This window comes from Talpa occidentalis, unplaced genomic scaffold (genome assembly GCF_014898055.3).
Source record: "Talpa occidentalis isolate TD23 unplaced genomic scaffold, MPIMG_talOcc4v2.1 talOcc4.9, whole genome shotgun sequence".
Classification (NCBI taxonomy): domain Eukaryota; kingdom Metazoa; phylum Chordata; class Mammalia; order Eulipotyphla; family Talpidae; genus Talpa; species Talpa occidentalis.
This window is the reverse complement of record NW_023605305.1, coordinates 52,906,775-52,934,244: the sequence shown is the minus strand read 5'-3', so window position 1 is coordinate 52,934,244 and position 27,470 is coordinate 52,906,775. Positions and strand designations below refer to the sequence as shown.

Below are 27,470 nucleotides of genomic sequence, written 5' to 3'. Positions count from 1 at the left end.
CTGATGTAATTTGAGTACTCACCCAGCCTGAGAATAACCCAGAGGGGAAGGGGAAAAATTCCCACATAGCTAACATAAATTGGTCTGTTTCTGTTGTTCACAACTAATATTTATAAAGTGTAACATGTGAATATACTGACATCACAGATGTACGAAATACTGAGAGCCTTCAAAATAAAGTTTTATTTTTATTTGTTTTTAAAAAACATTTTCAATTTTTTCCGGAAGCCTGAAAGCAAAAGTTAAAGCCTCAAACCTTTTGAGATTTTTTCTCAAGTATCACCAAAAGTTTATACATGACAATTACAGAAAATCTGATTCTTTACTGTGCATATGTACAAAGTGGTAACTTATTCAGATTCAGATTTTATTTTCTTACTAAGCTAGTTCAGCAATTGCTGAGGATAGTTTTATCTCTTTCCACTATGTTATGTGATGAAATGGAATTTGTTGTATTTTCTTTAAAGAAAGGTATGTATATTATTGTCAAATTTAATTGTAGATGAACAATAATTATACTTTTAGAGAAATGAGAAATGACAACTTGGAAAACATCGAATAACAAGCTTTATTCACATCAGTGATTTACTAATTATAAATGTGGACCTGAAGTTACATTGCAAAGAGAAGACATTGGTTTTCATGATAGATCCAGGCAATAAGTTTACACACACACACACACACACACACTCACTCACTCACTCACTCACTCATATGCATATGCCACACACACATGAAGTCTTTCTTTGGTAACATTTCCCTTCTATTTACATACATTGTGAGTTAGTCTCTCTCTCTCTTTCTCTCTCTCTCTCTCTCTCACACACACACACACACACACACACACATTCTCTCTCTCCCCCCCAATTTTCCCTCCCTCCTTTCCATCCTGCTCATTCTCCTCCTCCTTCCCTTCTCCCTCTTTCTTTAGATTTAAGGTGAAGCGTGTTTCCTAGAGAAAGGATTAGAGAAATAGATATATTATTGCCTAGTTTGGTGGTAGTTTGTAAAATTAACTCTTCCTTTTAGATGACTCTTAGAAGCTTGCTTAATCACACATTCCTGTCACATGAGCAAAAGGATGAATGTATGACTGTATGGACAGATGTCATATGAACATTTCAAGTTATCTGACAAAGGTTAAGGTAAATGAAATTTGATTTTTTAAAATATCCAAAATCAATAAATGTCAAATCTTGAAAGGATGCTAGCCATAAAAACGACAATTATATAAATTCTTGTATTACTTGATAAAAGATTTAAAGTCATCATATATTAAACCATAAAAACTTTGAATTATGGGGATAGAAATTTATGTACACGAATACTAGTTTGTCTGTATACAAATTTGAAATAAACATTTCCAGGAAAAAATTACTTCAAATTAAAAATAAAGCAAATAGTCTTTCTCCTTGTCAACATTTAAAGTTTTTGACAGTGAGACTTTCAAAAGTATAAACTAGTTATCTACCAATAGGAAAGATATGGCTATAAATAAATTTTATTCCAAGTTAAAAAAAAATCTGCTTTTCTCAATGTCAGCATTTAAAGCAGGTGCCATCTTCTGATTAATTAAATTGCAAGATGTTACATATGCTAAGATCTTAGCAAATGAAACTTAAACAGAAACGGTTGGCTGCACTGTTGTTAGTTCTTCTTCATCATCTTCTTTTTTTCCCCCAGAATTATCCAGAACACCATTTTGGCTGACTTTGCAAGCTTATTTTCCAGATCACTGGGATCAGTGTGATTTGTGTGTGTATATGTGTTTGAGTAGGAGTTTTGTTTTTGAAAGACATCAGTATGAAGCAGTTTCAAATCTCTGGCAACAGTTTCTTAAGGAGTATGTAAAAAATGAGCTATTTACCACATTTTCCCCAGGTCACTTGTCAAATGGGTGTTAGGGAAATGTCAAGTTTCAGGGCAACCACTGTCCACATTTATGAAGCTACTTAGAAAACTACTTAAGATTTCTCTGGATCTGATTAGGGACTTTAAAAACAATAGAGAAATCTTTCTTCATTATTATTAGCACATTATAATCACCAAATAATATTTTATAAATTCTTTTTCTAAAGATGGTCCCCAAATTTTCTCAGGAAATTCTGTGTGCTTGGAATACTTGTTTAAGCATAATTCAAAACTGCGGGAGGTAGAAGTCTGATGTGGTTTAGTGTAAAGTTAACTTTTTTGAATGTAAAAAGGTCAAAATTAATGAAGAAACTAGCAAATTCAAAGTTCCAATGAGGAACATCCCAATGCTTTTAGCTATTCACATGAAATAAAGGAGGAAAGCCACCCCTTTAACATTTTAAAGCTTTGAAAACTTAATGAACCATGCTACCTCCTGTAGTTTCTACCATACCAAAATTTGTGCAAGGACTGGGCTCATTAGCATTAAGAGGAAGCAGACCATTCAGCTCTTGCAGTAACTCCTTGCAATGTTTTTACCATTACCACTGCATTTGGTTGATAAAATATTGCTATCTCAACTGTTACTTCGTTTTTTTTCTTGTTGTTGATGCAAAATTTCTGTTACCCCATGAATTAAATAATACTCCCTCCAAATGATAATAACACTTTTTTTTGTAATAAGTGCCCGATGTATATTAATTTTTCATCAAGGTAGATTCTTGAAGAAGGTACTTCCCATTAAGTTTTAATTGTTCACTTCTCCTTCTTTAGGTTCCAAATTTTTTGGGTAATGGTTTGTGGAATAAAGAAGAAAATGAATAATTAGAATATAGAGAATGAAGAATATTAAGATATAGATAATGGGTTTTTATTTCTAATGCATTACAATAGAGATTGTCAAACCTCAAAATATTAGCATTCACTTAATTCAACTGTTTTTTACGATTTTTACATCTCATTATATTAGGGGAAAATTTGTATTGCAATGAAAATCCCATGCATTAGTTAGAGTACACTCTTCCATGTTCCCTGACTGTTCTACAGGGACTCCACCTTTCATTACATTTAAACTATTTTACAATTAGGTAAGTGATACTAAGGCAAAATCTTTCTTGTCTATACACATGTAAATGTTTATAAAGTTGCAATTGAATTCTCTTTCTTATTTTGGAAGAAGTCAGTTTTGCCCTTAACTTAATTTCAACATTCTTGATCTATAAACATATCATTCCTTTAATTGTCCTCTTATCTGGATGTAACATCCTACTCAGTCGTTCATTAATAAATTAATGTGTTCATTTTTACATGTGTATGAAAGTCATCTATCTCATTTATTTTCAAACTAAAGAGTGATGTTCGTTAGACTTGCATTATGTTTATATTTTGACAATATATAAATGTATTCCTCAGTTTGCACATAGCTTAATTTCCACAATTAGAATCTCTCTTGTTTTACTGCTCCAGCACAAACATATGTGCCTATAATTAGTATTTTATATAAATTGACCAAAACACTATCACCCAAGATTAAAATTAGTATTACTTTATAAATTTAAAAAATGTGTTATATGTTCTGATCCCCATTTCTCTAAGAATTTTTTTGTTGATTGCAAATACCTGGGAAAAAATATTAGTGGATTATTCAAAACCTGGCAGTTCTTTTGCAAAATGTTATGTACAAAATGACACATTATTATGACCAGATTCTCCATTTGGTGTGATGGGTCTCATGTTACTATGGGCTGTGTGTCCAAAGGCATTGCATTGTACGTTCCACATTCCAAATCTTTTAAATGAGATGTACAATGTAATTTGTCATTAAACTACATACTGGATGCACTGAAAAATAAAGAGATAGCATATGCATGTGTGTGCGCATGTATATGATTCACTTGCCAATTTTCTGTCATGCAACTAAAGATGTCAATTCCTAAATATTTTCAGTAAGTTTAGAATTATTTTAAAGTGCATGTGAATGTGAAGGCATATGCTTCTTGGAATACTCAGGAGTACACTGACTCTCTGATGTTTGTCTAATATTCTACTCCGGGTGGAATTTTTCTCCCCAAATTATTATATTTTGGCATGATAGACTAAAATGAATTATATTCCAATTAACTTGATATTGTTTTGAAGTACCTGTGTTTTCATCTATTATTTCAGTTTCCATTTGATTGAATGCGGGACACATGTTGCAAAGGGAGAAATAATGAACCAGTGGAAAAATCAGATGTTTATAATGTGTATTTTCTTTTTTTTTCCTGGAAGGAGGGATTTGGTAGATAGGGTTTTCCCAAATAGATAGGACACATATATTTCAAAACAGCTTATTATGCCAGCTGTCTTATTCACTGTTTATTGTTTTATTTTCTTTATCTATAATTTTGTTCCCTTCTGTTTGGTTGACCATCATAGAGGGACGTATCTGGAGAAAGGGGCTTAAATCACTCCTTCGGGTTGACTCATTTGCATATTTTAGCCATCACAAAGTAAGAACTGTCAAATCAGCTTGTTTGAAATGCAAGGTGTTTTTAAGGAAATTGTATCTGAATGCCTCAAGGTGGAGTAGATAGTTTCTGTTTTATACCCAGTTGTCTTGTGTAATTATACTGATTGTCTGACTCCTGCATTCATTTGAGTTCTCAGATGTGAAGCCCAAAACCAACAGGACTTAATCATTAGTCTCTGTTGCTAACTCTGCCATTATTTCAGCAGGTCAAAGTTCTAAATAATTGATAACAAAATTTCTTCCGGAAACTTCTTCTTGAAGTTAGTTGTAGTTCAGTTTGTCAAGCCTTAGGGAATCAACAACAGAAAGAAAGGCTACATGTGGAACCATCTGAAACTGGAGCACCTAAGATTTTCACTCCGTTGCTATGGAGCACCTACAAGTTGTAAGGGTGATACATTGGGTGCAGCAGAAAGTAAAGAAGGGATTAGCAGAATGTTTAAATTATTTCTTCCTTTTTCCCTTAATAATAGAGTTTTAAAATGAGTCAAATACATATTTTAATTGATAAACTGACTTTATATTCACCTATTGGAAACAGTACAACATATTTTACATCAGATTATGAAATATGGATGTTTTACTAAAAGACAGGAAGAGCTCGTTCCAGTCTTTAAAGTAAATACATATTCAAAGGATCTTAAGGCATACCATTTATTCATATTCATATCTATTGAAATACTGTACATCCACATACTTCAATAAATAGTTAAAAACCTGACCTTTTTTTTAAAATCATTTCTGAATTTCAAAAAACAATTTTTATTGAAAAGATTAAATAGGTAACTTTTGGCCGTGTCACAAAGCTAAGCACAATGAATAGATTAACAATAATTCAGTAAATTTGACCAATATAGATGATTGGCTTTGATAAATTTCTCAGAATCTTCTGACTTCACATGTAGGGGTATTTATGTAAATATATTTTGTCCTGAATTATCTGGGTAATTTTCTCACTTCTCCACTCTACTTTCTAGATATAGCTTTCATGTTATGATGAATCATTAATTTTTCAGTTAAGTTTTAAATTCTCCCCAAAGTGGCTTAAAGTTGGACATTCTTTTTCAAATCTTTTAACATCCTCCCACCCCCCAAATACAACGTTATTTGGGCAGTACTTTTTGTAATATAATTGCTGCATAATAGGACCTTAATGGTAGTAATAAGACTTATGTTTCAAATGGGATCATTGTAAAACATAATTACAACATTAGAAGTTAAACCAAGAATGCAAATGAATTAAGTCGACTGTTCTAATATTCTGGTTCTTGCCCCCTCTCTCTTGTCCTTTCTTCTTTCTTTTCCTTTCTTTCCTTCCTCTCTTCCACCCTCCCTCCCTCCCTGCTTTACCTCCTTTTCTTTTCTGTCCTTTCTTTCCACTTTCTTTTCTCAAATGCTCTTTATTTTTCTTTCTTCTTTGAAAAAGAAATTTCAGGGGCAACAAAAGGAGTCCCACAAATGGAACTTGGGGAAATATAATTCTGAAATGAACAGCTAGAAAAAATTGTTATAGCTCAAAAGATAAATCAATTTTATAAAACCGCTATTCTAAAATTGCAACAATCTTGTACAGTCAGGACTGATAAAATGGAGTAATCAGACGTTTCATATGTCCATAATGTAAAATCATCTACTTGAACATTATATGCAATACATTCACACAAAAAAGCAAATACTGTAGCCTTATTTGAACAATATTGAACTCATAAATACTCATGATTTCACTCTGTCCAGGGGCCTAAGGACTAGGAATGCTGCTGTGATACAGAAAAACATAGTGAATACCTCCTCTATTTAAAAATGTCACTCAAGAAAGTCTTTTCTAACATAAAGGCAAATACATATAGCTACTGAGCTATGACTGTACTTCTGTCACATTCTATGGTAAAAACACCAGACTCCACAATTTCGGAATCATGACAACACTTTGAACTAATTATTTGGTTCATCCATAGTTTATACCTCAATTTACCTCACATTGACCCTACAAACCTTACAAAGAGGAGGTATTTTAACTCTAAGAAAGCGATCACTGTATAATATGCATTCTTGATCTGTTTCTTCCTCCCAAACAATGGTACTGATGGTTAACATTTGTGGTAGCACCACTATTTCTAGTAAGTAGATTATTATGGAGTGTGCCACTTTAAAGCTGCAATACAAAAAAAAAAAAAGTCATATACTCACCAATTCCACAAAGGATATTTTAAAAAATTAAATCAATAGTAACCAAAGTTAAATGTTATATGTTTTAAAAAAAGCCTACTTTTAATATGTCAATCAGAAGAAGGTAGCAAATTATTAACAGTGAGTAAACTGAATAGCACTATGTCATATTATTGCCATTTGGTAGAAACATTTTATATTTATGCCTCATCAATTAGGATTCATTTTTTCTAATTAAAATAGATTTATGGTGTCCATTAGGACTAAATTTTACTTGAAAAAATCATAATTTGCAAACCATCTCTTTCAGGGCAAAATATTTGACATCGTAAATATGTACAACCTTGTGAAATTTGTACCTAACTTTATTAGTAGGGTTTTGTTGTTGTTATTATGACTTGCAAAAGGGTACCATTTCTTTTCACTAGGTGTAGTGAAATTGGCAACTTCGTCAGACTTGTTAAATGTCTTTCAAGGCTATGGTCTTTCTTTAGCAAAGAGTAAAATCATCAAACTATTCCTGCAATATAATACTTGTCAGAGTAATAGCAATTTCCTTCAAAAATGTAGTTTTCATTCTTAATGATAAAGTAACTTCATATTTATGATAATATTTATGATAATTAATATAGCTTAAGATACTCTCACCACTGGTGTTTTGTCTTTTAATCACATCTATGCAAATCATGAAGAAGAAATAAACCATGGTAATTACTTTTCTTTTGGCCTTACTTGTTTGAGCTGAAAAGACTATAGAGAAGTATTTTGTTGCAGATTAGTTATTTCAGAAACTCATCTGTGATTTACCAGTGTGGAATTTTTGTTATATTTTGGAATTTTTTTATAGAATATGCATTCTAAACAATCAACTGAATGATGTTTTCAGATGGAAAATATGCAAAGTACTCCTATTCATAGGAGCGTTCTATCTGTCACACCAACTTACCTGCCTTGGAACCAAATTAATTTCGAGTGCTTACCAAATCATGTTATATTAGGTGATCAGGATTTTTGTCCTTTCTGACAAACCATCTTAGAAATTTCGTGTTGGAATATAGTGAAGGAAAGCTGCTGTATTGCTATGCAATCCCTTGAATGGACTGTGTTGCCATTTTATAAGGAATTATTCCCCAAGTGGATCTAACATTCAGCAACAACTAAAGAAACCATATGGTAAATTTACCAGTACTATGCTGGTTAATTGCTTTTCATCACAAAACTGTATCATTGTGGGGCAAAATTCTCAAACCCCACTGGTAATGAGGGGAGAGATTTTTCAGTCCAATAGAGATAGGATATAGTTTAACTTGATCTTTATGGTTTAATTTTTGATTTCAAATTGTAGGATTAGGCAAAACATTTGTATTAGTTGGAGACGAAGAGAAAAATATTATTTTATGAAGGCACACCCATGCTGAACTTACAGGAAAGAGAAGCAGAGCTGCACAGCCAGTTATATTACAAGGCTCATTCCTGAAACCTGAATATCATGCGAGCAGAAAAATCTAGATATGTGTTATATTTTGAATAAATGATCTGAAGGCAATATTATTTGCTTTTTTATCAAAAAAGAAAAAAATGCATCTTTGTAAATGTGGATTGACTCTTTTTGAAACAGGGAAATGAATGCTTGTATTGCAGCCTTAAAGAATCACATATTCACTGCAATATTCGTTTTTGTAAACTACAGCCTGCAACCTAGCAGACCATGACTGAATGCTTTTGAAAAGTTGTAGATTACAAACATGAAATCACAATTAATATCCTCTAAAAGTAATTTCAGAGCTTTCACGTCTTAAAAAAAGGACAATGTGTACTGCTTCACAAGGTAATGTAGCTAATCAAAAAAAGAGTAGAATTAAAGTATTTACATAATGAGCAATTCTACAGAAGGCGATCATCCCCATGTAAGCACTGCTGATTATATCCCACGCTGCTTTTAACAAACTGTACCAGATTGGATCCAGCCATCAGCACTTTCAGAGAATCCTTAAAAGCCTTTTATGGGTCTTTAAATTTATTGTAGAATGGCATTCTTCAGGTAGAATATGCTGGTGAAAGAGGACAGTGTCAACACAAGGTACCAGCAGGAGAAAAGAACGTCAGCGCTCCCGGTAATTCCATACTGGGCTGTACTTGGAGCTGGAAAGAAATGGAAAAGATTAAATCAAAATCTAATTTGTGTCTTTCAGGATCTTAACAATAATCAAAAAGCAGCTGGGTGTATTGGGGAGAGAACTGGCATTGGAATCGTTCACATCTGGTTTTGCTGTCTGATAATATAGGGCCTATTTTACTAACCTTACCTAGTTGCAGTTTTCCCCAGGGCAAAATAGAAATACTATAATCCACCTGACAGGGCTGCAGTGAGGAGGTGATGATATATAGCACATTGTACTGGGCTGGACCCATGCTAAGTACTCAATAAAGAGCACCCAACATTATTCTTATTCTTATATGTACTGTAAACATTTGTATTAGTGAACAATTCATTCTTATATTTTTAGTTTATTTTTTTATTGAGATATAATTGATATATAACACTTAAGGTATATAACTGATTTAATACATTTGCATATTGTAATATAATCATGACAATAGGGCTGGGAAACACCTCTATCTCAATACATACTGTCATTTCTTTTCTCTTGTAGGAAAAATTAAGATATACTCTCAGCAACTTTAAAGTTTATAATACAGCATTATTGTTTATAATCATTGTGGAGCCATTAACTCTCCAAGATTTATTTATCTACTGGTTCCATATTTGTTCTCAATATCTCAATTCCCCAATGGTAACCACCATTCTCTTCTCTATTTCCATGAGTTCAGTCTTTTTGGATCCATAGATGAGTGGTATACATATATTCATGAATCATCTTATTGACCAAATACTGTATATAGGACCAGTCTCCCCAAAAATGTTCAGACAGGCTTTTTCCAAGATGTCCAGAGTTTGCTTTTTCCAATACCTGTCACCTCAGTATGTGGAATGAAGATAATAGAGAACTTGTGGGTTTTGAGAGAAACTGTTACCATAATTTAAGGAATGCTGATTATCTCAATTTAGAGACGTCTCGGACCTCCCTGGTGGTGCAAGGGGTTAGGACACAGCACTATAAATCTACCTGCAGCCTCTGCAGCATGAGTTCGATCCCTGGCCAGGGAGCTGACCCACATGGAGTGACAGACCTCTCCTGACCTGCCCACTGCTCCCCTCAGCAGTGTATTTTAGTAGATCTGCCTGTTCTGTTCCCCACTCTGTCTCTGGTGAATCCTCTCACCCCTTGCACCTCTGGCCTGTACCCCAGTTCTTGTATGCATAAATAAAGTAAATCTTTAAAAAAAAATAGAGACAGCTCCAGAAATGACCTTTTGTTGGAAAACCTATTGTAAGGAAGGGCAAACATCTAGATGCAAGGTATTGTCATCTTGAAGTCACCTTCTTCTTGCCATGTGAGATCCCCTTTCTTCTTAAAACCCCAGGCCCCTATTCTGTTTTTTATCTTAGGCTCTAAACCCCTGGGTTGGCCCATTTACTTTAGAATTTGCAGCGCTGTAAATTCTCCATATGTATGTAATTAAATATAGTCTTTTCTCCTACTGATGTTCATATATGATGAACCCCAAGAAGAACCCCAGGAGGGAGGGGATGGTCCTCTGCCCTCAGTCTCAACTGCTGGGAAAACAAAAAAGAGGTTCATTTTTCCATTTGTCTTTTTTTTTTGAGGTGATGAAAGATATTCAGATAATTATAATACAATCTTAGGAATATTAGAGTTGCATGTACAAAGTGCAGTGACATAGAAAATGGTATATTTCAATCTGTCTGAATAAGGCAGAAATGACTGAGCAGCGTATTAAAGGAGACTATCATTCGGGTAGAGGAAATAATTCGAAGACATGAGCACGGCAGGTAATCTAGGATCTAAAAGTAGATTAATCTTGTTGGACCATGCATGTTTGAAGTCTGGAGAGAAGGGAATTGAAACTAGAACTCTAGGAAGATAGATCTCAATTACTCAATTATAATGTAAAAGAGCTTATCTTTTTAAACTGGAAATTTTGAAAAATTTGGAGTTGTTGAATTATATAATCACATTTATACATTAGAAAGATCACAGGTTTTTTTTTTTTTAAGATTTATTTATTTATACAAGCACTGGGTACAGTCAGAAGTGCGGGAGGGTGAGAGAATTCACCAGAGCCAGAGCTGGGAACAGAACAGGCAGACTGACGAAGTACATTGTTGAGGGAAGCAGCGGGCAGCAGGGGAGTCTGTGCGCCATGTGGGACCCGGCGGCCGGGGATCAAACCGGTGCTGCCGAGGCTGCGGACAGCTTCGCAACCCAGCACTCAACCGCTGTGCCACCAGGGAGGCCCTCACAGGTTGTTTTTTTTTTTTTTTTTTTTTTAAGATTTATTTATTTATACAAGAACCAGGGTATAGGCCAGAGATGTGGGGGTGGTGAGAGGATCCACCAGACACAGAGTGGGGAGCAGAACAGGCAGACTGACAGAAATACACTACTGAGAGGAGCAGCGGGCAACACCGGCTGCCTTGCCGTGTGGGTTTCTCCCTGGCTGGCTGGGAATCAAACTCTTGCTGCAGAAGCTGTGGATTGCTTCATAGTGCGGTGCTTAACCCCTTGTGCCACTAGGGAGGCCCGAAAGATGACAGTTTAGTCATAGAGAGCGTGGTATTTGGCTAAATCATGTTGATTTTTCTTTTTTTTTTTAAGATTTATGTATTTATTTATACAAGAACTGGGGTGCAGGCCAGATGCATGGGAGGGTGAGAGGAATCACCAGAGACAGAGTGGGGAACAGAACAGGCAGACTGACTAAAATACACTGCTGACGGGAGCAGCAGGTGAGACAGGAGAGGTCTGCCGCGCCCATGTTGATTTTTCACTGAGAGTTTTCAGCTAGAGATTCACCAATCTCCATATGGGATATTGTGGGAGTCTACTGATGGATTTTACTTCATTTCACAAGAGTACAGTTCCCTCTTTGAATGTGAATTATATTGCCTTGCAGAAATTGAATGTTGCAGGCAAGTTCAGTCTTGCTTGAGAACAATTCTCATTTACCATAATACTAATAATAGTAATAACAAAAACTCCAACAACATATTTTTAACTACCTTTTCTTAATAAAGCCTGTATTTCAAACTCTTTCCTAGTAGAAATGAATAATATAATAAAAAATGTACACTATTTAACTCCCAAACCCACAAGTCAAATCCAGGAGCAGTTTTAGTCATACTGAATTTGAATTACCAGTAAGTAGTTTCTACTGGAACTTTCAACAATGACTATATTTCATGTAACAAGAAGAATAAATTGTGTTGTTTATGTCTCTAAGGAACTAAAGGGGATGAAAGATGCTTTGGCCACTGTCTGTGGAAGTTGCTTTGACAGTACAATTGTTGATTCCAGGTGAGTGAGATTCAAGGGCTGAGACTATTACTCTTCAGTGAACACAGAATGAAATAACCACTTAATGCTTGTATTTGCAACACAAATGAGTCTTAAAAAATGAGAAGGCGATGAAGAAAATAAGTCTGTTGTTGCACATAGCTTTTCAAGTTTTGATACATAAAATGCCTAATATGAAACTCCTTATTTTCTCTTGTTGAATTACCTAGAAAGAGGTCTTCTTTTTTAATATATAAATAAATATTTAATTTGTATGTTTCCTCTCCTTTGGCAGCTATCACTGAGTTACTTATGCTGTTATTTTTTAAGAATCTTCAGTGCAATAAAATAAGTATAATTGTAAAGGACTCATAATAAGCAAACCATATAAAATCATTTCTTAAATAATAAGTTTTAACAGCATACAAAGCAAAGATAAAATATTTATTATCATAACAAATTAAGTAGTACATAAAGAGGGTAGAAGATAAAGAACCCTCAAAGCTTCTTACCTGTCCTTTAAAATGCAATTTGGGGCAATTTTTCTTGAATCCTTTTTCCTTCTTCAGTAAACTGAGCAGATTACCCTATTGTGTCATTAGGTCTCCAAATAGTCCTTTTTATGCAACTATCATATTGCATCTATATACATATCAATTTCTCGCAGCAGACTGTAAGCTCTCACAGGTCATGTTTTATTCATTCTAGAATTTCCAGATACAAAATCTAAAAAACTTGGTGTGTGGTAGCTGCTCAAGAAATGTCCATTGAATTGATGATTCAATTAAATGAACAGGCTATATTAAAAGGTATATTTCTCTCATACAAAATGCAACATTTTCTGAAGCAAGTCACTAGCCTATAGGCTACATAATGTAGTATATACTAATATAAGGAAGTTGATTTACTTGGGAAATATTTATTGAACTAGGTACCAGACACTATATCAAGTACTAGAAATACATTAGCTATTAAGATCGGTGTCATCCTTTTATTTAATCCTACATCTTCACATATTATACTCCATTATATCATATACTTTCAATGTCATTTCTCTCAAAATGCTTCTAACTTCTACCACTCAGCCTCCTGTTGATATACAAAGTTATATCAATAATATATTTTAAAATTATACATTAAAGTTATAATTAAAGGAGTGTATATTTTTGTCACTGAGGTCTCAAATTGATGTACTTTTTGGTTGTTCATGAATTCAATACTTTTAGCTCTAATATAAAGTAGACGTCTCCTTCTACAATAAGAAATGGACTATAGAATAATTAATGACAATTAGTAGGGCCAAAACTAAAGATTGAAGTCAGTCAAAGAATGTGAGGTCAGATACTTAATACCAAGTATATGTCATGACCCACAGTTATGTGTATATTTTCTTTTATGTGCTGGTATTTGAAATAAACATCACACAGGCAAAGATGAATACAACTCAACCCCCTTTCTTAGAAAAGGTTCATTCCAGTTAGGAATATAAACAAGGAGACAAATATAAATATTAGGATATACACAATTAAAAGGCTAATGAACAAACAAGGTAGGGGTCCCCAAGAAGGCAAGGCAGGTAAACAGTCCAGGCAGCAGATGCAATTATCTTGCACACAGTGCAGTGAGATACAAACTAGTGCCTATAGCTTACTTTTCCAAATGGCAGCATAATAGTCAATTCTTGGGGTATACTATTATTATATGACCTTACTCCCATTGATCGAAATTTATTATGTGAGGGGTTTTTGTTTGTTATTGTTTAACGAGTGATTTAGAGCATGACCATAAAGGTACTAAGGTTCAGAGTTTCAGTACTATTTGGGGCAATTAGAATTGCTCGGTATGCTTAATCCATATCAGTTATTAGATATTAAGAAATTATGGAAAATAACCATTTTATTATTAATTAGCCTCAAGACTCAGTTCAAATATCATCTCCTTTAAAAAGAGAAAAGAAAAAGTATATAAAATATTCTTTATAAAATTCCACATAGCAAATTATTTTTTGATTACCTTTTCCCATTAGACCAAGAATGTCTTCACATCAAGATTTATTCTATTTATCTTTCATCATTGGTAGGAAACAGATTCTGGTGCTCGGTAAGGGTTCAACAAGTATTTGTTGAGTGATCACATGTTTTATATCCATTTCCCATATCATCACGACAAATACATAAGGGGAAACAATACCTGGGTTTCTTTTTTCAGGGAGAATTTATCTTCCCTCACTCATTTTGATGTGTCTTCTTTCCCTACCATTAGATTTACTGTTACCTTCTAAGATCTCTACAGTCAGAATACTTCCCTTTAGCATTTGCATAAGTAGATAGATCACCAGGCAGATGATAAAATGGAAGGACACACAGTGAACTCTGTAGCATCATCCTCTTGCAGGAAAAGATAAGGATTGTAGATGAGCCTACGGCCCTATAGTTTTGATTGTTTTGGAAATCATCCAGCTGTGTCTCTGAGATAGATCTGTTGTAGGCTCTCTGCCATGTGTTTAGTTGCTTATGAATATCTTATTACTCTTTATTCTAAGTAAAACTAGGAGAGAGAGGGTACATGATCAGAGACATAGTTAGGCCGCAGTGAGGGTTTGCTTTTATTCTGAGTGATACGGGAAGCTATAGAAGAGTTTTGAGCAGAGGAGGCTAAGTGATATTTTAAAATACTGCTTGGCAATTCTGTAGATAGTAGATTACATTAGCAGAGGCAAAAGGAGGAGCCAATGTTAGCCACCAACCTTCAGGTGTCTCCATTGTTCACTTACATACCTATTGAGGTAGATGAAAGCTCTGTAGCTCAGCATTTAGGGATCTTGGTTGTTTAGCTCTTCTCCACGTTTCCACGCTCATGCACACTCTTAGCTCTAGTCACAAGAACCATTTTCTGAACACAGAGTGTTTTCATTACTTCATACCATTTGCACATGCTATATCCTTATGCTTGTTTCCTTTCATCTTATTCCCCTTCTCTCCCTCTCAAAGTCCTATTTATCCCTTAAAGATCTGAAATACTAACTCCTCCATGAGATCCCCCTAATATCTTACAAGAATTGTTAATTTCCTGCTTATACCAGATTTTAGAAATGATTATTTTTTAAGTTATACACACACACACACTTTTCTCCTGCACTGGCTTGGAAGCACACTGAAGCACAGAGCATTTCTCCTTATACTGTGCGCATCTTTATCTTACATCAAATGTGCTCAGTAGTGAGTTGAATGTGGGAAAATGTTCCAGCACATACATTTGTCTAATGCAAAAATCCCTTGATAAAATACACTATTTTAGTAGTTAATTCTGTGATTTCTTGCTTTTACGGCAAAGTATATGATGGGAGAGCTGTCCTGTTTCTTTCCTAGTAGCCTATTTAATAGTGTATGGTTTTGTGGAGAAGAATATAGAAAGGGGAAGATTAATGAGAAGAAAAGAGAAAGTAAGGGAAAGAAAAAAGGAATAAAACAAAAGGGTGAAGATTTAAAACAAGCAGAGAGGGAGAGAGAGAGAGAAAGAGAGAGAGAGACAGACAGACAGACAGACAGACACACAAACACTCTCTCTCTCTCTCTCAAGCGCCCAGTGTGCTAGACTTTGAGCAAGTAGGTGCTTTCATAATCTTCATTTTACATAAGAAAAAGAAAGAGAAAGAAGGAATGAAATGGGATAATTCATGGAGGTTACTTTGGTGTGGATCATAGATTAGAATTTAAAACAAACAGCAGAAAACGCTGGTTGTCATTCTTTCAATGTAGTAGGATAGTTAAAGGCATTCTAGGTTTTCAACATAAACATACAAGGACTGTAGGCTCAGATAACATGGTTCAAAGTGTGGTTACACGGCCTTCTAACCAGACTAACCTAATGAAGTTTCTTAAGTGTGCTCAGTGCAGTATCTTCATTTGCAAATGAGGATTGGTAGTTTCTCAAAAGTTATAGTGAAGATTAAATGTGTTGATACATTTAAAACACCGAGTGCAGTTTCTAACACAAGATAAGCACTCCCTCAAGCATTAGCTAAAGACTCCTTATTCTCTCATTCATTTAGCAAATTTAGTGTGTGCTATGCATTCACCGAGTCACTGACAAAGTAGAAATTGTCCCTGTCCCCACAGAGCTTTCTCTTTAGCTAGAGATGGAACAAGCATATATTACTTCATTCTTAATCTACACTTAGTTAAATCAACACTTCTCTGGCCTTACAGAGCTGTCCTCCATTAAACCTTACAAAAATATTCTTTTTATTATTTTGACTTATTTTGGAGGACTTTTATTTAATACCATTTACTGCCAGATGATTGGTTAGTTTCTTCTAGTCTGCAGGCTCTTGAAAACAGGAAGTATGATCTCTTCTTGTTTTCTTTCTTTTCCCTGTGAGGACGGAAGAGTGCAAAGCCTTGAGAGTGGCTGCATGGCTGATCTATTTTTTTTAAAGATTTATTTATTTATGCATACAATAACTGGGGTACAGGCCAGAGGCATGGATGGGTTGATGAGAGGACCCACCAGAGACAGAGTGGGGAACAGAACAGGCAGACTGAATGAAATACACTGCTGAGGGGAGCAGCGGGGCAGTCAGGAGAGGTCTGCTGCGCCATGCAGGCAGCTCCCTGGCCAGGGATTGAACTCGTGCTGCAGTGGCTGCGGATAGCTTCATAGGTTACTTCTTAACCCCTTGCACTACCAGGGAGGCCCTGCATGGCTGATCTAATGCCTAGTTTGGTTTCAGAGGGGCTCTCAGGCACAGAAGTGCTAGGCTAGGTGTGGGGTCCACGTCTAAGGGGATCTCTCCTAGTTGCCAACAGGAAGATCAAATCTGGGCTGTAACACATATCTTACATCTTGCCTCATTATGATTATCACTCCCAATTACTTACAGCTGCTGCATATTATTTTCAGTCTTGGCAATTTTCCCTTGTATTGCTCCAGTTTTTATTTTTAGGCAAAAGCAAATGTAACTGCGAAATATTTAGTTTTGGTATAATACCAATTACTTGCCTAGGCAATTTTCTTAAATTACTCAAGCTTTTTAACTAAACTAGCATTGAGTCATATTTTTCAGATATTTGTTGCAATCTTAGGTAGGGTTACTTTAGTTATATTAAATCTGCTTTCAGAAGAAAAAGCTGGCCTCAACATACATTTTACTAAGGACACTATACCTTAATGGGAAGGGAATGATTTACACCTATATTAGATTTCATATGGCAGAGTAATTTATGTGTATTTGAAATAGAGTACACGTTAGTTTACTGAGAAATTATGTACCACTGAGTCTATCCAAAAGATAGACAAAGTGCAGGTTTTCTGATCCAGCAGACCGGGTAAAGGAGGAGTCAGAGTCCTCAGTGGTTTTGCAGGTTTTTATTGGGATTACCAGGTACATGGTAGGCTGGCAGGCCTCCCAGCCCCCAGCAGGTCTTCACTCTATCTGGGCTCTCTGGCCTTCTCTGCTTCTCTCTCAGCTTCTGTTCGTTCTCGGCTTCTTGGGTTCTACTGCTGCTGGTGTCCCCGTGACGCTGCCTTTAAAAGCATAGTCTCGTCCCAGGTGAATCCCATCTACCTATGACCATACCCTACTCCAGGTGCCCACCATCAGGCATGCATTCAGGACCACAAGGATCCATCATCTGTCCTGATGGTGGGAGGGCAGAAAAGCCTGACATTTTCTTTAGCCTACAGTCCACCCCCTCAGGGTCTTCTGCCATATAGTCTTCATATATATAATTTTCTTAGCAAACATAAACAATGCAGCCATGGCCCACAAAAGAAAATACATTACAATATAACAACAAAATACAACAGAACACAAATAAGTCCAGGCATGGCCCCAACCTCGTGCAAAAGACAATTATTGGCACCAGCAGATGAGCCACCAAATCTGCTGCCAAAGGCACTGCTCATACGAGGGAGGAGAACCACTCACGGCATCTACTATAACACACCAGGAGCCGTCAGACTTCCTGGCCTTCTCTGGGTGTAGTGTCGGCTATAAGCCACACACAACATCCATCCCAAGGATGCACTCACTCTGGGATTGGCGATTTTATTCTGTTGGGGATAATCGCCAACCCTCAGGGTTTCTGTCTGCAGTCGCTCCAACATTCGGCCTTCGTAGCCACCAATGCGACTTGCAGACCCCTGCACTCAGGCCAACCCACTGCACAAGCACATGGGTCGGGGATCCAAACTCTACATGAGGCTTGGGCTCCACCCCAAGCCACGTTCCCCACCCGTCCCCCAAGGATTGGTTCCTCAGCTCCTCACCCTCACTCAAGAATGAGCAGGGCATCACCCACAGGTGATTTTAAGAGACTCACTGGTCTTCAACATACTCAGGCTGCTTAACAGCTGCTCAGGGCTTCCCAAACTTAGCATCAGCACCAGCTTTTGCCTTCTCAGTTGGCTTTTCTCCTCCGCCTAGCTGCTGGGCATACACAGGCTGCTTTTGGCCATCAAGGACCTCTGGCCATCCCCAGATTCCCAAAAAAAACATCTTAGCAAGGTCCTCTGCGTTCTGGCGGGATTGTCAGTCCATTTCCATCAGTCGAAGTCCGTTGGCCTCTCCCTGCATCAGCACTGGCGAGCTCCGAATCGTGGTCTTCTCCTCCGACGATTCTGCTGCCTCAGGGGTGTTTGGCTGGTCCTTTCGGGTGTCGTTGGCTGGTTCTCTCGGGAGTCTCCTCCTCCTCCTCTGGGCAAGGTCTTATCCTGTAGCTCCCGGACCTTGTCCACCAGTCCCTCCAGGTCTTCGAACGGCTCCATACCCGTCTGCATGGATCATCTTGCCGACTTACGCCAATTGTAAGGGGCAGGAATGGACACGGTGCAGGTTTTCTAGGATCCAGCAGACCGGGTAAAGGAGGAGTCAGAGTCCCCAGTGGTTTTTTGCAGTTCTTTTATTAGGATTACCAGGTACACGGCAGGCAGGGGTGCTGGGGGGCCGGGAGGCTGGCAGTCCTCCCAACCCCCAGCAAATCCGCACTCTCTCTGGGCTCTCCGGCCTTCTCTGCTTCTTTCTCAGCTTCTGTTCGTTCTTGGCATCTACTGCTGCTGGCGTCCCCGTGACGCTGCCCTTAAAAGCATAGTCTTAGCCCAGGTGAATCCCATCTACATATGCCCACACCCTACTCCAGGTGCCTGCCATCAGGCATGCATTCAGGACCGCAAGGATCCATCATCTATCCTGATGGCGGGAGGGCAGAAAAGCCTGACATTTTTCCTTACCATACAATTACATACCCTGGAAAGCATTTTTTTCTGAAGACAGTTTCAATCCACTTTTAGCAATATCCATGGCTTTATACCACCAGCAGGTGGAGGGGATATCTGGAGGCTCAGTTCACACTCAGATGTTCTGTATCATGTAATTATGCCTAAACACTGAGTAGAGATTAGGGGAGCAGGAAAGCAATGGGTTGGGATATGCTTTACAAGTGGATATCCAACTTTTGCTTATGGGGCATTGAAGAATGAGGTCAGTCTACATGGGTGACATCATCTCATTATTCCTCTCTGTGCTATTTCTTGTACAATCAAATAGTTGAGGTCTAAGATGGGTTGGACTATGTTAAAGACCCAATGTGGTCTAATCATATCTTCTGTGCCAACTCATACCTGTGGCACAGCAATTGCCAGGCGAGGGCTTGTTTGTATGGCTACTGCATGTCCCTGTACCTAAGTGTAGGGTAAGGAAAAATGTCAGGCTTTTCTGCCCTCCCACCATCAGGATAGATGATGGATCCTTGAGGTCCTGAATGCATGCCTGATGGCGGGCACCTGGAGTAGGGTGTGGGCATAGGTAGATGGGATTCACCTGTGCTAAGACTGTGCTTTTTTTTTTTTTTTAAGGGCGGCATCACGGAGAAGCCAAGAAGCAGGAGAAGCCGAATGAAGCAAAGAAGCAGAAGCAGAGAATGCGAGAGAGCCCAGAGAGAGTGCGGATTTGCTGGGGGCTGAGAGGACTGCCAGCCTCCCAGCCCCCCCGGCACCCCTGCCTGCCGTGTACCTGGTAATTCCAATAAAAGCCTGCAAAACCACTGAGGACTCTGACTCCTCCTTTATCCGGGCTGCTGGATCAGACAACCTGCACTGTGTCCATTCTGGCCCCTACACTAAGCCATCCAGGCTCTTCTTCCTATAGGCTGTGGGGCTGAGGACTACCTGTGTAACACACTTATCATGTGCTGTGGCTACCAATATACAGATTTTCATTTTTTTTATTCCACAGTTTTATTATACCATAAAAGTGGACACAGCATGGTCCACTTTTTTTCAGCCACTAATACAGCAAGGCTTAATTTATTGAACTTAAGTCACCACCAGTTCTTCGTGTTTTTAGGGAGAGAAAGCAAAAATTGGATAAATGACTTTAAATTTCTCCAGTTAGCCTTTCCTTTTGTCTTCTTTAGAAGGAATCCCTTTAATGAGTGCACACTGGCATACTTTTCTCAAATTAGAGGATTAGGGTTATAAAACCAATCTGTATTTAGATATTTCTGTTAGATTTTACTAAATTCTCAATGAAAATGTTTAGATTAAATATTTTAGTTTTTCATTTGATCAGAAACTGAATATCTATCTTCAGGAAATGCCAATGTCTTTCACAGACCAAACCTTCACAAACATAAAAATGTAAAATAGCTATTTTCACAGAAAGTTTCTCTATTTTGTGTTATAAACAATGAGGAGAATGGCTAGAGAAAACACACTATTTTGTTCTCTTTCTGACTCATGGAATTTCCCTGCCAGCTTGTTCTTAGCAACTAAAGCTATTTCTCTGGCAGACCAGCATCCTTGAATCCTTTTCTGCTTGCTGAATAGCCATTTTGCCAAAGTTCACGGTGTATGATCCTGTTTACTCAGCATCAGCTACATTAGGATTCTTAAAACATATGTTTGTCACTGTTATTACCTATATTCAGAAATATGCCTATTTGGAGATAAATACTTTTATCTGCAAATAGCCAGATGATACTCTCCAAGACTATTACCTCTAATTTGAGCTAAGGAGAATAAGTAAGCAATCACCCAACAAAAACAAATTTTGCTGCTTTTTTTCTGTCCTTTATAGTCATTGAAAAAAGATTCAAAGCCAGAACTGTTCATCAATATCTTCTAAATGTGATGGATTTTTTTTCTTTTACTCTGTTTTTAGAAAATCAGAGGTGATTTACATGAATCTCTAGTAGCTTTGTTTTGAAGTGTGTTGTCAATAGTGGTAATTTTATATAACCCTAATTATTATTTTAACTTGGGCTAAGTCCATTATTCCATCCAGGTTGGTTTGTAAATAGGTTCTCTATAAGTGTCATTATATGTTTTGGAATATGTGGGAGTATATATTTTCAAAGTTGATTTTATTATGTGAAATGCACAAACACAGAACATATATGTATGTATATGTGTGTGTGCGTGTGCACACACACACACTCTCATACACGCATATATAATACAAATTGCTTTGACTACACAGATTTTAGTTTGGGACTTCAAGGCATCATCCAGCTGAAGAAAAGAGGGTTTTTACAGAAATAAAAATAGAAACCCAGCTGTGTTCTTAAGGTCACTGATAGTCACTGCCATCAGCTGTATCATCACTGTGACATTGCTAGGGTGGTAAAAAACGGGAGAAATTGTAAACTGGTAAACATTTTTGCAAGTTGAAGAAGGTTTTAAGATTTTTCTGTACGAAGCTCTGTGGATATGAAATTGTTTTTATATAATTGTTTAAACAAGTTTTATGGCCAAATTTGGCCAAAACCACACAATTGTCTTATTTATTAAATTTGATTCTCTACTTTCCTGTGTTTGGAAGTTTATCCCAAACCAGTTTCTTTTTCTGTTATTGCACAATATTGTTTCCTCAGCATTAAGGAACATCTCAAGGTTTGATTGTCTTTTTCACTTTTTAGGAAATATTCCATTTTCCATTCTTTTCCTTAGGTTTTATGCAATAAGAGTTAGTGATTATCTGGTCCTATATTTCTGACTTACTTAAATTGTTCCACTTGTGCTCCAGATTGATTTTCAGTTATCTTCAACAATTCTGTAATTATTGCAATTATATCTTGGCTATTAAAAACCTTAATACTACATTAAGCTCAGTATTGAACTTAATGTAGTCTGTACACATGTTGATTTTCAAAGCTGTACACCTGAAATCCTAAAACTTTATAATGCAATATTAGTTCCATAAGAAGGGAATAAAATAAAGTAAAAAAATTTAACAAACAACCTTACTAAAATCCTATTTACTTTGGAAATCAGGCCTTTTGTAAACTTTCCCAGACACTTTTCCAGCCTGCCTGTCACTGACTGTTCTCTGACATTCTACACTAGTCACACCAGCTAGGAAGGCTGTCCATTCTCAGGACATGTCCAGTCTTTTCTGCATTTGTATATTTACTCACACTCTGCCTCCCTCTGGCATGGAATTCTACATTTCTACATGTTGGAATAGTCCTTATCTTTCAACGTCCATCCCCAGTGCATCCTGCTTGCAAATTTAGAGCCTGTCAGTACTGATAAGGGTTGAGGGGGTCATCTACTGACCCAATCAGTTCTACAGGTGATGTTATTGAAGACTGAATTAGGTGTTTTAGAGGCAAAAAGAAGACAAGCTCATGTTGGCTAGTGTTCTGTGCTTCCATTTCTGTGTAGTCTCCCTGAATTAACATCTAAGTCTAGTCAGAATTAATCTGCCAATTCCTCTTTTCTCCCAGAGACATTTGCTTTTTCCTAATCTTCATCATTCTCATTTCCTTTAGCACGGCCTAAGAGTCTTAAGTCCAAGAGTCATTACTTCACGTACTTTTCTATTGCTCACAGCTTTTGATCAAGTGATTAGCACTGTCAAGTACTTTTTTTAGAAAAAAACTATAGGTGAATTGTTTTAATTTCTGCAGTTTAATGAGGTTTTATTATAAAGTTCAAGAACCATGCTCAGTGAAATAAGCCAGAAAGAAAAAGAAAAATACCGGATGGTCTCACTCATAGCAGGAATTTAGAAAACCTAAATAAGGGACCAGGAAAAAGACTAATTATAATAAAGTAAAAATCAAAATCAACAAGCAACTATACACCAGGGATACACTACAGGGGGGGAGAGAAGGGAGTAGGATCAAAACAAGGGTGGCAGGAATTGTATGGGGACTATAACCAAGATGAAAATGCATATATTGTGCAAAAATGAAAAATGATGTAAAAATATATAAAATAAAAAAAGAACACTGTAGATAAGGTAATATCAATCAAGAATTTATGCTTTGGAAACACTAACATTGTAAGGGGAGATGGGTTCTATTTTTTGAAAAGAAGAATCTTATATTCCTAGATGTCTCTGAAGACATCATATAATATAGAGTGACATGCACACAAACGTGTGCACACACACGCCTACTTCTATGCCTCAATATTCTGAACAGAGGGGATAAAAATACCTTCCTCACAGTGTTGTGGTTAAGTAAATAAAGTCTTTAGCACGGTGTTTACTTAAGTGTTCATCAAACAGTAGGCTTTTAAAATGTATTAGTATTTACACAAAAATTACCAATGAAAGCCCCTACCTTGGCCTAAGAAGGAATATGCAGTTGTTGGAGAAGGTCCTGTGTATCTAAAAATCCTATACATTTGAAACAACAATATCTTCCTCTAAAACATAGCTCCAAAAGTGCAGATTAGAAATTCATTCTTTAAATAAATATTTCTACAAATGCTGATTGAGTGCTATGCCTGCTGTACTGTTTTTTTTGTGGTGGGGTTAGCCTTTGTTTACAGTTTCTCTAGTATATCACAGTGATGTGAACAGCCATACCCTTTAACCTTCTGTCTTGAAATCGGTGCTCCCATTAGTTAGAATCACCTTATCCTTTCTCCCCATTTTCTAGCCTCTATACACCATAGTTTTACTTTTCCTTAAGTACCTACTTCAAAGGTTACCTTGATAATAACTTAACTGACCCTTAATTCAAACTCCTCCCTCACAGTTTTTCTGAGACTTGCCTCCTCATGTAGATAGAGTGTCTAAAGGGCAGGAACCATGATTTTTTCCATCTTTCTCTACTTCTTTGTCTCTTCTTCAGTGGCAGGCACAGTGACTGAACATAGTAAATGTTTAACAACTGCTGCCTTTTAAATCTCACATTAGATACATTTGCAAAATATATTTGTTTCATATACCTTTTGTATTTTACTTATATCCTCTTATTACCTTTTTAGCTTTAGCTGTTGCTATGACAACCAGCTTTGCTCAGGGCCCAGCGCTCTGATCTATGTTCCACATGGTTCTTTCCAGTGGGAAGTCCAGTCATCCAGGGCTCAGACTTGGTCAGCAACATATATATTCTTGGACTGGCTCTCCCTCCTCCTCTGTGTAACTTGTTCCAGTCTCCCTCTAGTGTTCTTTGAAATTTCTTCCAAAACAATCACCTATAAACAAGCTACTCTTTTGGGGATGTTCCAGACAAAGATGACACTCATATATGAAGGATGGCAGAACAACTGTCTATACTTACCATGTCTAGTATAACATCACATTCCTCATAGTGCATGGTGCTGTGCACACAGAAGGTGTGCAATAAATTAATTTTGGATAAATACATTAATTGAAAGTAGGCAATTAGCCAATCACTTTGTCTATACTTTTCTTGGTTGATGATAATTCAGTTGCCTCACTTTTAGGAGGTCTGCATTAATTATATCATTAGCCAGCATGTTCCCATAATAAAAAGGGGGGGGTCTTTAAAATCTTAATTAAATCTGATGTTTATTTCCTCATAGATTTTACCCCAGGAATATCACCCACTGTTTTACACGATCATCATTTTGGTATCTGCTACACCAGCAACATTGCCTAATGAAAGTTCCAGCTTCTATTGAATTTCTTAAATATTTAAAAGCACTCATAATTCTTATTATGGTTTCAACTATAAAATACTTCTTTCTCAACAACTTTAAAATACTCTATTCTCCAGGCTCTAGCATAGCTCACACTTCCTGCCTTAAGGTGATCCGACTTGTAAAATGGTAAAAGAGGGATACAATTGCTACAAAAGGAACTCGGGGCCATGCATACAAAAAAAATCAGATGTTAGGGAATTCTAGCCCATAGGATAGTCCAGCAAAAAATGAAGAGAAATGAATATATTTGTGTAGTGATACTAGCACTAATCATATTCTGCAATCCAGATCCACATTATTTAAGATGGTTCATAATTTTCCTTCAAAAATATAAAGACAACACATAGCTCATTATTTCTCTGGACATTAGTCAAGATATTTAAAAGAAAGGGATGAGGATGTTATGAATATACAGTCATTACACTTTACCTCCACTTTATTTTATGGATATTGCAAATTTGACCATTTGTATTCCTATTTGAAAGAGTTTTTTTACTGTAATTGAAATAAGGCTTCCCGGGACCGCATTAATAAGTCCTTTAGTGTATCAGCTGATAAGATTATACCCATAGTTCCTTTATCATAAACCATGAAGAGAAGCTTTGTCATTTCATAAGACAAAGTCTTCAGTTTATTCAGTGATGCCTCAATTTTGGCAGTATTCTCAATTATCTTTACCCTGAATATATACATATTTGAAACTAAACCTGGAAAATTATTCTTTGTCTTAGACAAGTCAGAAAATAACTTAGTAGTAACTGATTTTCTGACCATCACAGTATTTATTCAACTGATGCTTCCTGAGCACACACTAAGAAATGATGTGTAAGGCATTGTGCTCACCATTGATTATACAAAGATGAACAAGATGGGCCTCCCTGGTAGCGCAAGGCGTTAAGCACCACACTATGAAGCAATCCACAGCCTCTGCAGCATGAGTTCAATCCCCGGCTAGCTAGAGAGAAACCCACATGGCGAGGCAGACCTCTCCTGTGTCGCCCCCTGCTCCTAGTGTGTTTCAGTCAGTCTGCCTGTTTTGCGCCCCACTGTCTCTGGTGGATCCTCTTATCTCCTGCATCTCGCCTGAACCCCAGCTCTTGTATGCATAAATAAATAAATCTTTAAAAAAAAAGATGAATAAGAGTTAATCTTTGGCTTTGAGTGACTTATAGTTTAGTGGAAACAAAGCATTCTCCATAAGAAAAGGAATGTCTTTCACCAAATCATATATTGGAATTTCAAAGCTAAAAGAAACTTTGAGAGAATCTGTTCTCCTTTGTCAAAGTATAATAAAGACAGAAATCTAGTTAGAAAAAGAAATTTTTGGGTTTTGCCATTTAAATGTCAGGAGGGACTACAGTTTAGAGAGGAAAACGCTACACAGAGAATTAATGCAAGTCTCTAAACTTCTAGCTGGGTATCCTTTCCAGCACACTGCATTGCCCACATTAATTTATTTTATATGTTGCTTCAGGTTTTTATAACTCTTACTGGTTATTAATATTTAATGCAGCAAATACTTTCTTAGAATGATTCTAAATATATAATTAAAATAATTTAATATGCTAGTAAATCAGCCAAAAGTTACACACCTTAAATTAGTAACCTCAATCACAAAATACAAAATGTTTGTTCTATATACATTCTAAAAGTGATACAACTATTTTTTGAAACATCAAATGTTTGAAATAATTTCAAATCTATATAGTTAATGTATGCTTTATTTGCATCTTATAATGTGTTCAACTTGTATTTTTTAATGCATCCAATATATAGCTCATAACAATTCTTGGTTAAATACTAGTAATATCTGAATAATTGTTATATTACAAATCTATTATAGATGGTAAATTTATTTGTATAAAGGGGAATTACATTGTTGCCTAGGATCTAAAGAACAGATATTCTGCATATATGTCTAGACTAAATCTTGACTCATCAGTTTGCAAAGGTACATATAGAATCAGAAAATAAACATTCAGAACATCTCTGCATAAATTATAGTTTGATTTTTTTGGCAAGTGAAGGGCTAGCTTCAGTTTATTATTCATGCTTGAGGTCAAGATTTGAATAACTGAAAAATGGAAAAGGGATTAAGGGAACCATAGATTCTTAGAGAGCAAAGCCTAGTTTAAAAACAATAAATGTGTCTATTTGATTTTATTACATTAACATTTCTCTAGCTTCCTAGTACACTAATAACTAAGAACAATTGCTAACAAAATCAAACAGCACATTTAAATATATGTGTTCTAATATACATTGCCCATATCACATTAAATTCAATTATAATCACAATTTATAGGTAAATTTGGCATCATTATAATATTAAAATGACCATAAAGTCATTTCCATTTTTATGTATTCTTAGAAACATGTCTTAATATAAAAATGTTTCAGCTATGTTATTGCACTTGGGTGTACTTTTTTTAATCTTAATATTACAGAGGACAAATGGCTGTTTTTTCCTTTCATCAAAAAGGGAAAATATATTTAACATCAATATTTCATTGTTACACTTTTCTCTCAAAAGATAAAAGAAATAAAATAGGATGCAA

The 27,470-nt window shown here is 36.3% G+C and overlaps 1 protein-coding gene across 2 annotated transcripts in view; it reads right to left on the bottom strand.

The window, feature by feature from the left end:
- Positions 1–4,926: 4,926 nt before the first annotated feature.
- NEGR1 (neuronal growth regulator 1) overlaps positions 4,927–27,470 on the bottom strand; it is a 788,184-nt gene continuing 765,640 nt past the window's right edge. The window contains exon 7 of one of the 2 annotated variants that reach the window (XM_054691007.1): positions 4,927–8,731. In XM_054691007.1, the coding sequence (XP_054546982.1) occupies positions 8,607–8,731 (125 nt within the window). In that variant the 3' untranslated portion in view covers positions 4,927–8,606. Of the gene's footprint in view, positions 8,732–16,293; positions 16,384–27,470 lie in introns of those variants that run through there. The other variant, XM_054691009.1, reaches the window with a different exon arrangement.